Source organism: Cebus imitator, unplaced genomic scaffold, assembly GCF_001604975.1.
Source record: "Cebus imitator isolate Cc_AM_T3 unplaced genomic scaffold, Cebus_imitator-1.0 Scaffold85, whole genome shotgun sequence".
Taxonomy (NCBI): Eukaryota; Metazoa; Chordata; class Mammalia; order Primates; family Cebidae; genus Cebus; species Cebus imitator.
In genome coordinates this window covers 8,589,442-8,606,257 of record NW_016107400.1, presented here as the reverse complement: position 1 = coordinate 8,606,257, position 16,816 = coordinate 8,589,442, and the positions used below count along the sequence as shown (strand labels likewise).

Genomic DNA, 16,816 nt, shown 5'->3' with positions numbered 1-16,816 from the left:
ATAGGGCGGAAGTATTATTAACCTGACTCTATTTCAGCAAGTTGACTTAGCTTTTCTGGATAGAAAATAATTCCTTCGTCAAGTCTCCACATGGCAGAAGGGGACATGGCTAAGTGGCTCACTCCCAGAGTGACAAGGATCATGCTAGAGTAGACACTGAAGAAAATGGACCTTAAACATGTCAAATTTGCATTTCTTTTCAGAACCACGAGTTTTCAACGGTAACACCAAACACTATTAAATATAAAATCCCCAAGATCCCAAGGCTTAGCCCTCTGCTGTCTTTCTCCAGGGAATTTTAACCTACTGCAGTATGCAAGGATGTATAAATAATTGAAGGGGGATTTTCCACTTTTATTTCCCAGGTGAACTGGCTCATTCACTATTGGCTAACCGTATTGCAAAGTGGATTTGCTTGTCATATTTTGGGAACATATTTATGTGAGGACACATGTTTAGTAGCTTTCTTTGGAGGCAAGTCTGAGTGTTCTGGTTTTATAAAGACACATAGACAATCAGGGAGATGGAAAATGGAGAGTAGGTATGACTGAGGATCCAAATGAATATGTGTCTGCCCAGAATGGAGGTGATGAGAGTAAGCTAGATTAATAGGTCATTTATTTCTCTAAAGGATTGCTACAACTAGATTCTCCTCTGACTGTCTAAGTTATATGGGCAACAGTTAACCCTCTTCCCAGTGAACTCCAAAAAGGCACATGTTTCTGCAGGGAAGCCATAACGCTGTGGAGGTCACCTCTCTTGGAAATAATTCCCAAAAAAGGAAAAGCATAAAAGTAGGTAGGAGGGAGGGAGAAGAGGCAAAGAAATACATAGACAAGCCTTTTCCTCCAGTTGCTTTCTGTTTCAGCTTCCCTAAGAATATTTTTGAAAGGATGAATTCCTGAGCCTCACGTTAGAGTTTCTGATTCATTAACAGGTCTGAAACAGAGCTTTGGAAGCTGTAGCTTGAACGGACTCCATGGCTGACTCTGATGGGTGGTGAGGGCCGAAACTCACTCGCTCCTTGCTCTGCTTATGAAAGCAAACCCCCCATGAGTCCCACAGTTTGCCCTTCTAAATAAGTGTGCATTTTCTTCCTTCAAATGTGTATGTATGCATTTTGATCAGTTTCTTCTTTTACGTTGATAGTGCAGGTATATCTCTTGCCTTCAGCTCAATAACTGCTTTATTATTTGGAAACATTAATTTGTAAGGCTGTTTATGAATTTGGCTTATTGGTCCATTCCTTGCTGGGATTAGTTAAGAAAAGCTGCACCCCTTTTAGAACCCACTTGCTTTGTACTATTGCAAGATTCATGGTACCTTGCAGACAGAACCTTCTGAAGATTCCTGAATCTGAGACTTTCTGGCCATCCCAGAGAGTGGATGCTTCTGCCATTCCAGGGTAGGGGTAAGGATGGAGGTGATCAACATAAACACACCACTGAAACTTATTAATCAGGTTGCATTAAGCTTTATAACAACACGGTTTTCATTTAGCGGGAGAAATGACAGTTTAATAACAGCTGAACAGATTTAACTCCCCTCCACTCATACAAATTTCCAGTTTTACTAGAACAATTTCTGGTTTTGGAGATCTGTGAACAAGTGCTTTATGGTCAAATGGTGCTTTTTAGTTGAATCAAACTGATGGGAAGGGACACTTCATTCAGCTGGGGGTGTCTGCAGACAGCCCTTGCTCACCCCCAATCCCCATAAACTGGATCTGATGAATGGACTCAGCCCTCTCGCCACTACCCCACTATGCCATTTCTAAATAAAGAATATGAAGCCTGAGGAGGTGGTATGGGGGCAAATAGAAGAATTGTGACTGCTCCTCTCCCCATTACATGGCTAAGGGTTATTCCTAATAACAGACGTGTCAACTCTCTGGTCTTTGCCCTTCTGGGGACACTGAATATGGGGGGACAGAGTCCATCCCATTAACATACCTCAAAACCACAGTGCTTGGGAGAGATGGTCTTCAGGTAAGGCAACCTCCCACCAAGAGGACAGGATTTCTTCTTTAACGCCAAGATGTGGCCACTCGTCTCTGCCAACCTCAGAGCTCTGACCTCAGCTATAATTACCCTACTCTTAGAGCAGTCCAGTGGGCCAGATCTGAGCACAAGGGCATAAGCTTCTCCACAACCCAGGATACTCATGAAGAGCGAGACCCAACCCCATTTAGAGGGCTCTTGGAAAGAAGGCTTCGAGGGGCGTCAGCTTTTATTTTCCTTTTTGTTTGTTTTGTGTGTGTAGGTGTGTGTTTTTGGTGAGGAACATGCATGCCTCTGCCTTCACGATGTGGGGGGCGGGGAGGAAGTCAGGGGTTGTGGGATGAGGCCTTTAAAGAGAAGACTAGAAACACCTTAGAGGGAGGACCTTGCTCCCTAGGAGTCCTGGAGCACTCAGCCACAAAGTGCATTCTGGAGAGAAGCCCAGGCAGAAGTTTAGACAGCAGGTGCCCATGACAGATACAGGGCTAGAACCCTGGCTCCCCAAACTAAAGGGAGAACCCCATAAAGTAGACCTTTTTTGTCATTCGCATAAACATTAATAGCACTGTCTCTGACATTGACAGCTATTTATCCTCTGTCTTCAGGCTAGATTAAGTAGCAGAAGAGAAGAATTAACAGCAGATTCTGGTGGCCATCTGGTCAACAAAATGCTGCTCCCCAGATGGGCCTGGTTCCTCCATGGGGATGCCGTGGGATCCACCTGCTTGCCTCGACTAACAGCACTGGAGGCAATCCGGGCTGCATGAAGGAGGAGGAGATCTACTTGGCACTCCAGTAAGTGAAGCTGCAGAAGCTGGGGTATTCAAGGACTCTGGCAAGGAGCCTCCCTAGCCATTCACTAGCCTTCCTCTGCCTCTCTAGCCTCATTTATCACCCTCTTCTTGTTCCCACTGAAAATCTTGACCAGTCATTTGGTAAAACATCATGTTGAAGGGTTTGTAGAATTTCCTCAGTCTGTGGATGACATCTGGGTCAATGCGAGGGTGAGTCCGACCTTTGCTCTTGCCTAAGCACCTCGGGGCACTGCTGTCTTCTGGCTTCTTTAGGCAAGGGAACCCCTTGGTTTTGTTGAAATAGAAATGCTTCTCAGTCACAACACGTTTGAGGCCTAGAAAATCCTGTACTTTGGCCATTTCCCCGGCGGGGTCCACAATGAGTCGCTCACCACTGACAAAGAGGATCTGGGAGAGGGGGAAATACTGGAGCCAGTTTTCCAGGTGCAGAGCATAGATCCCTATTCGAATGGCACTCCAGGAAGCGTCTATCAGCCCGAGGGTCCGGTTTTTGAAGGCCAGCACCTCAAAGGTGGGGATCTCGGGTTTCTTTGACAGTGTCTGCGTGTAATCAGAGATGGCCCTGGTCACAGGATTTCTCACCACCACAATCAGTTTGATGTCCTTGGCCATGGAGTGAATGCGCTTGGGAGCCTCATTTGTCACAAAGTAACTTGGAGTCTTCTCCATGGTTATTTGCCCATCCAGAGTCTTGGGCATCACATTTCTAGGAGAGGGAGGAAAAAGGAAGAGAACGGTTATTCCTATCTGGAAATATTGTAACTTCTTTGTACAAAATGTGTTATATAAACAACCTAGTTCGGAACCACCCAATAAAACTGATAAAACACTCAGAAGTTCTTCTTCCCTACGTGTCCCAACTATGGTTTTATCTTATCTTGACTGCGTATTATCAGAAAAGGCAACATAAGGCATTTGCATTCTCTCCTGGGAACCTTATATCCCCGGGTTTAAACGGCTGTTCTACCTCTTACCAGTTACGTTTAACCTAGATACATCCTTGATTTCTCTACATATTAGTTGTATAATCTCTGAAATGGAGATAATGAAAGCACCGGCTTCACACTATAGTATAAGGATTAAGGGAGATAATGCTTAGAAAGCATTGAGCAATGAAGCTGGTATAGGTAAGAGCTCAATAAATTAAGGACATTATTATTGTTGTAGTAGTTTTTAGAAAAATCTTTGAGCTCAACAAGACCTCAAAGCTTATCGAGCCCAGGACTGGCAAACTACCTCCTGCCTTCTGTTTTTGTGTAACTCACTGCTAAGAATGGTTTGTAATCTCTGAATCGTTGTGGGGAGTGGGGAACCAAAATGATAATAATAAAACATTTTATGATGCATGAAAATTATATAGAATTCAAATTTCAATGTTTATAGATCCACTTCCATTGGAACACAGCCACACTCATTCATTTACATATTCATCTAGGCTGCTTTTACACTAAAACAGCAGAGCTGAGGAGGTCAGACAGAGACCATCAGGCCTAAAGGGCCTGATGTATTTACTCTTTGTTCCTTTAAGAAAGAATCTGCTGATCCCCAACTTGATCCAAAGGCATTATTGTGCAAATGAGAAAACTGAAGCCCAGGGGCGGGTAATAAACATGGAAATTGGACAGGCTTTGTGATCTCAGCAAATTGAATTACATCTTCGAGGGTTATTATCCTCATTTGTAAAATCCTAAAACCTACCTCAAGTTTGGTTGAGAGTAAAACAATGTATAAGAACACCGCATGTTCTCACTCATAGGCGGGTGTTGAACAATGAGAACACATGGACACAGGGAGGGGAGCACTACACACTGGGGTCAGTTGGGGGGAAATAGAGGAGGGACGGTGGGGGTTGGGGAGCTGGGGAGAGATAGCAGGGGGAGAGATGCCAGATGTAGGTGATGGGGAGGAAGGCAGCAAATCACACTGCCACGTGTGTACCTATGCAACAATCTTGCATGCTCTTCACATGTACCCCCAAACCTAAAATGCAATAAAATAAATAAATGGGGGAAAAAAAAAGATGAAAGATCTAGCATAGGCCTGGTTCAATATATGGAATTTTATTCTTTCTCTGCTCTTAGAATTGCCCAGCGAGCCACTGACAGATCCCATACCAGGGTCCATATCTCTTAGTTCCTTTGCTAAGGTTGCTCCTCCACTCCCATCCCTCCATCCAAGTTTGCTTCCAGAATGGCCTTATCTTATTTGGGAGCTCCAAGATATTAATATTAAAGGGGTTTGATGTCATTTTCCCCCAATGTGAATGTGGCAGGCTTATCAATGCTAAAGTGAAGCTTAGGATGCTATTATACGGTCAATTTGCTATAGGCATATGTAGACCAAAGTTAATTGATGATAAACCTGTTCAATACCTGTCAGTACAGCAGGCCATCTGCTACCATGTGCTCCATTAAGTCTATTCACTTTTCAGCCTTGCACCAAAGTGGTACATTTAGGATTACACAAGACCTCTTTGTTATGATGACATGCTTTTAAATGTCTTAGCTAATAAAACTTGATACAGACGAAGATCCCCTAGCTTTTCCTACCGTAATTAAATTTATTTACTATCGCTTGTGTAGAGAAAGAATGACTTTTATCTCTAATTCACATGTTCTGTCAATAATTAATTGCAACTGGGTTTTGAGCTTTCTCAGCAAGCACTTTTATGAGGCAAGAGGAATTTGCCTCATAGAGAAATTCACAAAGGGCTGGATTTTGTTAGGGTGTAATGGTTGGGCAGCGTGGTGTTTTCAGATCAAAGCAATAGCCCTGGCCATAAACACCATGCTCATCTTAGAGTAACATATTCTTTAAAGTGGTTTGAATGTCTTTATGTGTGTGTCTGTGTGGTTCTCACCAGATCAATTTGTCCAATTTGGAGGAACAAGGCTAAGACACAGCCCCTGGGAATCAAATTTGCCTGAATAAGAATTCCGATTACCCATGCTACCTTGATGAAGTTACTTAACCCATTCTGAGCCTTAATTTTTCATCAGAGAAAATAAAGTTAATAAAAGGCCATGCCTCATGGGATTGTAATGAAAATTAAATGTCATAATGCAGGCAAATCAATTAGGATCATGCCCGTTCAGTGTCAGAATTCTTTTTAACTTAAGCCAGCTGGCCAAAATCAGGTTTATTCTTACAGGAATTCTTACAGAAGGACAAGGGGAAAAAAATACTTCATTTGACCAAATGGAAAAGGCTGAAAAACATGGGAACTAAGAAACTGATCTAGAAAAAAAGTACACTGTAATTCATGCCAATATCATCAATTACACTTCCTGATCTGGAGGCTGGTGTCCAACAAGGGAACTACCATTAGTTCAGCCTGAGTGTAGGAAAAACACTGACAACTTATTTTTATTTCAAATGGAGAGTTATAGTCCCTTGTTTTATTATGCAACTCATATCATATTATAAAAATATTGGATAAATCTTGATGCAAAATCACATCACCTGAAAATAGCTATTTTTACATGGCTTTTTCCAGATTTTAGTTCCTCTGATGTATTTTTGTGTGTTTGTCACATTTTTCTTTAGCGTGGGAGCAGCTGCTAGGCTTTTGTTTTCACCCATTCTTCACCTTTCCCTTCTTAGCCCAAAATGCTTGTCTTTGCAATAAGCCCCATTCAGATTCATCTCCTTTACTTCAGCTGATTGACAGTCTGTCAAGATCTTTGTGGATCTTGAGTATTTTATCTGACGCATCTGGTATAAAATGGTACCCAACGAATAAGCTGGTAGATTTAGGAGAGTAGATGTGTGCCTGGCTCAGTGCTTACAGCAAAAGGAAATAAGAGAAGACACTGCAGAAGGCTTTGGAGATTGTAGAGGGGAGCACAGGAACCTAAATGGCTTTGACCATCATGCTACCCATGAATTTGGAGAGTATAAACTTTAGGAGAGTTTCTGGATTTAGGGCACACATGGGAAGACTATCTCATTGAGCCACTATTCAACTAATGTGGCATGAGTTATCCAGTTATTTTGTCAGTAAGAAGATATCCAGTACTTGCTCAAAATCTGAGTTCTCTTTCCTCAAATTGATTCTGAATCAGTTATAGTCATTCATTCCTTCATTCCATAAATAATCACTTATAAGTAATGTAACAGTAAGCAAAACTGATACAGTCCCTTACTCTACTAAGCTACCAGTCCAGCTCCCACAGCTGAAACATAAAGAGTTTTTATAGCATCACATAATGAACTACTTAAATCAACAGAGCAGGCATCATTATTACTCCAGTTTTACAGAGAAGGAAACAGGACCAGAAAATAAAGATGTGTTCCAGGGTCTCACTAAGTGTGTATTTTGTTTCTAAGTTGAGTGGCTGAGAGTGAATAATTCAACACCAGGACCAGTACCTAATACCAGGTCCTGGCAAATAACAGGTTCTCAATGCCTATCTGTTGAGTGAATAGATGGGTGAATGACAAGACATTTAACTCCACTCCTAAGTGTGGGCCAGTCCTAATGCTGGGTTTTTGTTGTGATAGGTTTTGATGCCCCAATCTTCCTTTTCTCCACCTTCATCTCCTCACCAGGGCTCTCACCTGGGCCTCCGATCCAGTAACTACAGCTAGTGCTCGACTTACGACCACGATTAGGACCGGCAGACCCGCCGTAACACGATTTGGTCGTAAGTTGAGTAGGCTATATGTACAGTTGAAATGGTGCACGCAGAGATGGTGGTGCTGCCGGAAGCTGGTCCGCACTGTCGTATGCCCAACTGGGCAACGTTTGTGTGGTCAGACGCAGAGCAGTCATGGCTAGCGATTGTGGTCGTAAAGTCGAATGGTCGTAAGTTGCATAGGTCGTAAGTCGATCAATACCTGTACTTCCAAACCATGCTGGTCTCCCTCTTCCTGTAAGATTACAGGAGACATCTTGCCTGTGGATAGGGCCAAACCCCCTGCTAACCTGGGCTTTGGATCTTATTCCCTTCCAACCTTTCAGGTACTTTTGCTCTGAATTTTTCTTCTCTCTTCTAGGTTTTAAGTAAGTTAATTTCAGCTGCATCTGACAGTTGAATATACTCATGTTCTCATACCTTGGTGTGCTTGAGGAATGGAAAGAAAGCCAGTAATGCTGGAGGGGAGTGAACAAAGGTAAGAAAGTCAGAAAAGAGGGTCAGGGAGATGGACAAGGAATAGACCACGGAGGGCCTCATGGGCCATGGGAAAGATACTGGAATTGTTTTCCTTATGTGATGAGAAGCCACAGAAGAATATCATGCAGAAGATGATACAATTTACACTTATTTTTCTCTTTTCTGGTAACTTTGTTGAGAAAATATAGGGGTGTGGCAGAGGTAGAAGGAAAGTAATCTGCTAAGAGACCATTTTAGGAGAGAAAGAGAGAAATGGTAGGGGCCTGAGAGTAGGTGGAGAGGGCAACCCGGAAAAAGAGCTCAGCATAGGAATAGATTTTAACAAAAGTCCAGCAGTCCTTAAGGATGGGTGGGAGGTATGTGCAGGAGAAAGAGAAGCATCACAGATGACACCAAGATTGTTGGCCTGCACCAGTGGCTACATGGTAGCAAGGTTTACTGATGTGGACACTACTGGGAACAGGGCAGCTTTTAGGGGAAGGTACCACGTCTGATTTCAGACCTGTAATATCAGATATCTCCTCTATGTCCAGGTGGAGGGACTGAGTAATCATGTTGATACCGGAGGCTGAAATCCAAGGGAGATCCAGATAAGAAGTGGACATCTATGTCATGTGCTCATGTTCCACCTGCCAGGGAGTAGGGGGAGGAATGTCTGCCCTCTTTACCTGTGCTGGAAGAAGATGCCACTGCCCTTTGCCTATGTTGGGAGTCCTCTCAAAAAGGAAAGGTGTTCAGATGCTAGGTGTGCAAAAAAAATTTGTTTTATTCCATTACAAAGATGTTCATGAAGTTCTTTTAATTTCCAGGATCCTTGTTAACTACCTGCATTACAGAGCTTGCAATAATGTTATAATATGGTTTGTTTCCATGTCCCTCATGGCTAGTTTCAGTTCTTTGGGGCCATAGGCAAAGTTTCATTCACCTTTGCATCCTCAGTGCCAAACGTAATGTCTGCCACATACTGGCTACTCCATTACTATTTGTGGTTATTGGATGAAAAACAAATGACATTCCAATGAATACATGGTCCCTGAAAGTCAGGAGAATTGGGGGCAGTTTGCAGGACATGACTCATCTAAGTAGGTGTTCTATGCATGGGGTTCAGCGTGTCTGAGTTTCCTCCCATCCTTGTCTGAAAGACCATGCACTTCAGCACGGACCATATGGTGAGAAAACACTGCATCTGGGCTTGGCACAACTCATTAACAGTATCTTGGGCGCTCAGAGCAGCCGTGACATCAGCGTCAACACACAGTCCTGAGGCGAGAATCATTCCACAAGATCACACATCTGCTCTCACAGCCCCAAATGTTTATGAGACACTCTCCAACTCACTCACCCTGTCCCCACTGTACTCTCCTGGTCCTAGTGCTTTGCTAAGAACAATCCAATTGTTTTTTGTAAAGAGTCAGGGTCTCACTTTGTTGCCCAGACCGGAATACAGTGGTGCGATGCTGGCTCACTGTAACCGTGAGTTCCTGGAGTACAGCCACTTTTGAATGCAGGTCACCCTCTGGGGTCCTCATAGGAAACAATGGTAACAATAGTTTACAGGCAGTCTAGACTAACGGCAGCCATTCATGGAGCACTCATTCCCTGCTATGTTCTGAGGCTGAGAGTTCAAATTCTGAAGCCAGGCTGACGTCCCTAGGCATTTTCAGAAATTGGACTCACCAGTCCAGTAGTTAAGAGCAGAGACTCCAGGAGCTAGACTTACCAAGTCTGCATCCACTGATTGCCTGTGTGATCCTGGGCAAATTACTTAAGTAACATGGGTTTATTTCATTACTTGAAAACCAGGCATCACACTAATAGTACCCTTCTCACGGGGGAGTCTGAGAGGGTGAAATGAGTTAACATCTAGAGGAGTGACTCTCATATAGTAAATTCTCAATGCAGTAGCTATTAATTTTTGAAACAACTCTTTAAAGAAAGTTTTATTATAAACCCCACTTTAGGGATGAGGAAACTGAGACCCAGTGAGATGGATTAATTTACCAAAAGCCACAAGAGGTGGAGTCAGAATTCAATCCCAAGTCTGTCTGACACCATAGCCAAAGCTCTTGGCTACTGCCCGACAAAGCTTGACCAAAACTATAAAACCTCAGCAAGGTTACATGACTGGCCCAAGGTCACTCTGCTTGTAGGTGGCAAAATTGAATCTTAAAAGGAGCACATTATGTGTGCTGCAAAGCTGAGCTGTCCCTGACTTACCACTGGGAGTTACAGAAACCCAGACCAGAATCCCTAGAAATTCCTGCCAGATCAAGCTACATCATTCAATTTGTGATATCTCTCTCCAGGGCCTCCTCAATTGAAGCAAATGGATACCATCATGAATGTCGAGGGAGAAAGCAATCACCCGTATTAGATATAAAGTGCCCATTCTCTCTGGAAGGGTCAGGAGCACAGCTTGCCTTTGGCTTGCCTGAATTAGAGGTGTGTGGGAATCTTACATTTTCACAAATGCATTATCCAGTGGAACAAATGGTGCATAAATTAGCAATATTTTCTGAGCCCTGATGAGGAACCCAAGAGGATGGTGGGTAGAGCAAGGGCATGGGGTGAAGCAGGGCCAGTTCCCCTGCACAGAAGAAAGAAACTCACTTAAATTTCAATGGAGCAGCTGCTTACTTGCCAAGCGCCGAGCAAGGCAATTTCACGCATTGTCCTGGTTATATCTCACAAGTACCATACAATTCACTGAGTCCATCATAGAGATAAAATAACTGGGAGTCAGAAAGACAAAGAAACTTGTCCAGGGATGCATAGCCAGGACCTTGCCCTGCCTAGTTATACTGGAAAGTACATTGTGCTTTTCAAACCAAAATTCATGAATTCTGAAATCCTGAGGGCAGGTCATACCATTTGGTGACGACATTCTTAAGGAGAAACCCAAGAACAGGAGCTGTACATATGGCCGTGAGGCTCTAGGGCTTTCAGCAAAACTGCGCCCAAGACAGAAAGAATCCTGAGTTATGGTTCTGACTAAATAGCTAACTTGCTGAATCAAGTCAGAACAGAGACTTTCCCTTCCTGGACCTCAAATAGCTTTGCAACAAGAGGGTCGGGTTAATAGATATTCCCATTAATTTCATTGAGTATTGATTAGTGCTTACTGTGTACCAGCTATGAGGTGTATGTTGATGATCAAGCAGGCATGGTCCCTGCCCTTCAATAGACTGTATGCTTTTGAAGGAAAGACCTGTATATCCCATTTAGTAAAGTGACCTGTGCTTGAGATAGGACATCTTTGCTGTCCCATCAAACAGAATGGCACGTGCCAAATCTCAGCTGCATTGCCACATGCCTACAAAACAGAGGAGACAGAAAGGAATGGGACACAGAAGAGGAAAGGAGGAAGAGAAGGAGCAAAGGATGAAGGAGACTAAAAGGCAAAAGGAGGAGAAATAAAGATGAAAGGAAGAATGGGAGGAGAAGGGGCAAGTGGAGCTGGGCTTGGAAGGTCCACAAAAAACTGAAATACTGAGAAAAAAGTGAAGGATGCATCCCAGGCTTAAATAATACATGACCATACATTAGGAGAAATTTTCAAACCGAGGTCTCAAGCATATTTGCTTGTGCCAGAAGGTTTAGGTTTGTCAGAGATACTGCACTGAGGCTGCAGTAGCAATAGCCCTCCAGAAGTAGGCTGAGAAGGTAGATACTCATTATTCACCATGGTATTAGTGAATAATCTGAGGCTCAGAGAAGTTAAGTGCCTCGCCTAAGATCATGCAGTTTATTTGTGGCAGAGTTGGGATCTGAAACCCGGCAGAGCCTGTGCTTCTTAACCCCATTCAATGTGACAAAGGAGAAGAAGGTCCAGAGTGGAACTAGATGCAGGAGGAGGAGACAGATAAGTGACTTCAGGTAGAGAAATGAGGGTCCAGTCAACATTCTTACTCTGGGAAAGAATCCCTGATAACAACAGACATGAATGCTTTTTGTTTTGCTCTGTTTTGAGTAAGAATCTCACTATGTTGCCCAGGCTGGTCTCAAACTTCTGGCTTCAGGCAATCCTCCTGCCTTGGCCTCCCAAAGTCCTGAGATTACTGACGTGAGCCACTGCGACTGGCCCAGACATGGAAGTTCACCAGATCTTAAGGCATGGCAGCAGAGACATGGTCAGGACCCTGCTTAATGGCTTTGATTTTCCCAATGACATAAGAGTAGGGTTGATTGCTGAGCTTAAGGACCTTGGGAGTGGGACTAGAAAGGGAACGAAATATGTCTGGATGATATATTAATAATTTATGGATTATGATGACCTATTGAGAAATTATCTTGTGTTTGATTTTGCTTCCAGAGACTCATCTGGAAGACAGAGGACTCATCACCACCCCCACCTACCACCATCACACATTCCCATTGCCAAGGAGGGTAACTAGTCCCTTATTCTCAAGGTCTGGCTAATTTTTATCTCCAGAGAAGGTGAGAAGTTTCTCTATTTTGTGGATGTTAGAGCATCCTAGACAAACCCACTGAGAGGGCTTCATGTTTCAAAAATCTAGGTCTTACCCAGGGTTTCTTAACTTCAGCAATGTCCACATTTTGCGGTGGATAATTCTTTGTAGTGGAGGCTGTCCTGTGAATTTTAAGATGGTCAGGGCATCCCTGGTCTCTACCCACCAGATGCCATGACACCTGCCAGTCACGACAATCACAGATGTCTGCAGACATTGCCACATCTCCCATCCAAATGACCCCCAGCTGAGAGCCACGAGTTTAACTGGTGTAACCAAATGGCTAGACTTGTCTAATCAAACTGCGTAGGGCCCTGCCCTTCATTAGAGTAGGGCTTTGGGCAAGTTACTTAGCTTTTCTGTGCCTAGATTTTCCCATATGTAAAATGGGATGATAGTAATAGTAACACATATCTCAGAATGTTGATTTAAAAATGAAAATGAGTTCATGTGTGTACTGTCCTTACTGCCTAATACATCATAAGCACTATATAAGTGTTTGCTAACATTACTGTGGGTGTGGTTATACCACTGAGAGAGCCTGCAGCCTGCATCCCAGCTCCTGAAAGAGCGAACATCTGAGATTGCTTAACACAGAGCTCTGGATATGGGGAAGCTCCTGTGTGGATTTGTGTGTGGCTGAGCACTAAGTGCTAAGTGGCTGAAGATCTTCTGGCCAACGTTGACTCCAAGCGGGTGGAGCTGTTAACAAAGCCAAGCCCCATGTGGCCAAGTGAAGATGAGGGACACTCTCTTATAACCCTGGATTGTGCCACAAGAGACGTCAGAGGTGGGTCTGAATAATGACTGGGAAAGGACTTCTGTTCAAAGTAACAACATGGGTTTCAAGCCAGGTTTAATTCGATTTAGAACATAAGAACCTTTCTTGAAACCTAAGAACTAAGGAGTAGTTTATCTGTTCTACAGAAGATAACTATCAGCAGACACTGAGTATGCAGCTAAAGTTGGAAATTATAATTTGAACTGATATCTACTCAGCGTTCAGGAGCCAGGTGTACATTTACAGGTGTGTGCCCAGCAGGTAGAGCAGAATGTCCAAAAGATAAGAAAACCGAGGACGCCTGTGAGAGCTTGAGCCTTGGACTCTATTTCTGTCCCAGCCAGGTGAAGAGTGAAGGAGTTTAGGAGGCAGTGGATGAACAGGAAGACCGTGGGGACTAAGGACATAGAGGGCTTGATGTAGACATTGGACATGAAGGCTTGGCTGCCTCTCTGGGTATAACGTGAAGACAGAACTGAATTATCTCCATGCTTTTCCCGATAATTCTATGAAAGCAGAGGTCCCCAACCACTGGACTGCAGACCAGTGCTAGTGGGTGGCCTGCTAGGAACTGGGCAGCACAGCGGGAGGTGAGTGCTGGGTCAGTGAGCATTACTGCCTGAGTCCACCTCCAGTCAGATCCACAACATCATTAGCTTCTCATAGGAGCGTGAACTCATTGTGATCTGTGCAAGCAAGGGATCCAGGCTGCATGTTCCTTATGAGACTCTAGCTACTGCCTGATGATCTGAGGTGGAACAGTTTCATCCTGAAACCATCCCCACCCTAACCCCATCTGTGGAAAAATTATCTTCCACAAAACTGGCCCATGGTGCCAAAAAGTCTGGAGACTTCTGTGCTGAAGCAGAAAAAATACTGATGAATTTCTGAAGGTATAATCATAAACAAATAAGGTGAGAGAGCAGACTATCAGAAGAGCTGCCAACCAGAAAGAGGAAGAGAGAAAATCTGAGGATAGATGCCACTTGGAGAACTATTTCAACAAATGATGTTCGTGATGCTTTTCTGAGTACACCAAGCATCATAAACTGCTTTTGAATGGACTTCGTCTCAAAGGATCAGAAGTTAAGGACACTGCCTATGCCATGAGGCAAATTTCTCTTACTTTGTGTCCAGAGACCTAAGACAAATAAAAATAAGAAAAGAGAAAGGCCCTTTTCAGGCCATTTCCACCTCTACAGCAGGTAGGCTCATAGCTTTTCAAAGGTAGCTCTTACTCTTGCAAATGAAGATAAAGAGGACGTCATAGTTCCTCATCAACTCTAATAGTGTTTTCACTCCCTTAATAGTCAAGAGCTGGTCACATGTAATAGAAGGCCCCCACATCTATTTTCTCAGATCAGGCTCCAAAGAGAATCTGGCTTGGTGGATTCAGGGCATGTGGCACTTTCTCTGGTGCTCAGAAGAGTGCGTAGGGGTCGTTAGCATGTCTGAATACCTCATGAGAACATAGAAGTCTATCAAAGAGGTCATTGAAAGCCTTCTCTCCCATGCCCTTAACAGATTTCCATACTGTTCGCTTGTACTAAGCACATTTTCTTTCATTGGATCTGAGTTTTGGAACCCACTTTACTTATTCAAGTAATTACAATTAAAAAAAATTTATTTTATATATCAGAACTATAGATAATTGCTTATTAGTGTTTCTTAAAGGAAAACCAAGGTCACTATACTGAAATAAATTTTAGCTTAGAGAGAAAAAGGAAAAAAGAAAACAACAGAGAAAAGAACTCTTCGTTTGTTCATTGATTTAGCAACTATATCATGGCAGGCACTGTGCTAGTATTACAAGATAAAACAGAGTGGCTCGGTGCAGTGGCTCACACTTGAAATTCCAGCTCTTTCAGAGGCCTAGGCAGGTGGATCGCCTGAGGTTGGGAGTTTGAGACCAGCCTGACCAACATGGAGAAACCCATCTCTACTAAAAATACAAAATTAGCCGGGTGTGGTGGTGCAAACCTGTAATCCCAGCTACTCGGAAGGTAGAAGAATTTGCTTGAACCTGGGAGGCGGAAGGTGCAGTAAACCAAGATCGTACCATTGTATTCCAGCCTGGGTAAAATGAGCAAAATTCCAAAAAAAAAAAAAAAAAAAAAAACCAAGACTTTACAAGACCTTACCCTTTAGAAGTTTTCATTTTCTAAAATAGTAAATATGGAATATATCCACCACGGAATACTATGCAGTGATCAAAAGGAACAAAATAATGTCTTTCATTGAAACTACAATGGAGCTGGAGATCATTATTCTAAGTGAAGTAACTCAGGAACAGGAATGGAAAACCAAATATCGTATGTAATCACTTATAAGTGGGAACTAAGCTACGAAGGTACAAAGACATAAGAATGAATAATGGCCTTTGGGGACTTAGCGGGAAAGGCTTGGACAGGTGAGTGAGGAATAAAAGAGTACATATTGAGCATAGCATGTACTGCTCAGGTGATGGGTGCACTAAAATCTCAGAAATCACCACTAAAGAGCTTATTCATGCAACAAAAAACCACTGTACCCCAAAGCTATTGAAATGAAAAGTATTAAAAAAGAAATTTTCACTTCCTGAAATAGTACAAATTGTTTGAGAGGTCTCTCCTTATGTCTTAGGACTCACAGTGGTCAAGGACTTTCAGGGTGGGAATCACTGGCCAAGGGTCAACTGAATTCCAGAGCCCAGAAATGCCTCTTTTGGAAGCTGACCAGCTGCACTGTCATCTTGACAGAGGTGTGTGGCTAAGGAAGGGCTGAGTCTCTGGGTTCTAACGCTGAACCATACTTGCTTTGAGTGACTCATTTTTGTCTTTGATCCTCAGTTTTGTGCTCTGTCAAATGGGGATAATAACATCTCTTTTTTTGTTCCTCAGAAAAGATATCAGGCATCTTGGCACAGAGAAAGTCTTGGTAATGCTCCCTCCTGTTATCACTGCCAGCATGGTGGTGCCGGTAGTAGATGCAAGCAGCCCTATCTGCTCAGTAGATGATGGAAAAGAGCCCTGTTCAAATTTTCTTTTTCTTTTGTGTTGTTTGTTTGTTTGTTTGTTTGAGATGGAGTTTTACTCTGTTGTCCAGGCTGGAATGCAATGGCATGATCTCAGCTCACTGCAAACTCCGCCTCCCAGGTTCAAGAGATTCTCCTGCCTTAGCCTCCTGTGGGATTACAGGTGCTTGCCACCGTGCCCAGCTAATTTTTGTATTTTTTGTAGAGATAGTGTTTTACGTGTCGGTCAGGCTAGTTTCGAACTCATGACCTCAGGTGATCTGCCCGCCTCAGCCTCCCAAAGTGCTGGGATTTCAGGCGTGAGCAGTTGCACCCAGCCCTGTTCAAATTCTTAATCTATGTGACTGTTACTAGTTGCATAGACGCACCTTTATGTAAAGGATGGCTCTGATTCACAGAAACCCACCTCTCAAATGGACATTGATACAACCCAGTCATAGGGCACCAAATGACTTCAGTGTGGCATATATACTAGTGAATTATTAGAAATCTCTTTCTCACCACCTGAGTTTCCCAAGCATTTGGGAAGCCTCACTGCTGGGCAGGGCTTGGTGATTCCATTGGGCCCATGCCTCAACAGCACAAATTGTAGGCATTGCTTTTCTTTCTGTCATACTGTTT

At 43.3% G+C, this 16,816-nt stretch overlaps 1 protein-coding gene across 1 annotated transcript in view; it reads right to left on the bottom strand.

The window, feature by feature from the left end:
* Positions 1–1,458: 1,458 nt before the first annotated feature.
* The window catches only part of HS3ST4 (heparan sulfate-glucosamine 3-sulfotransferase 4), a 434,722-nt gene continuing 419,364 nt past the window's right edge, over positions 1,459–16,816 (bottom strand). Inside the window, exon 2 of the mRNA XM_017534436.2 lies at positions 1,459–3,521. Coding sequence (XP_017389925.1) covers positions 2,885–3,521 — 637 coding nt within the window. The 3' untranslated portion in view covers positions 1,459–2,884. The remainder of the gene's footprint in view (positions 3,522–16,816) is intronic.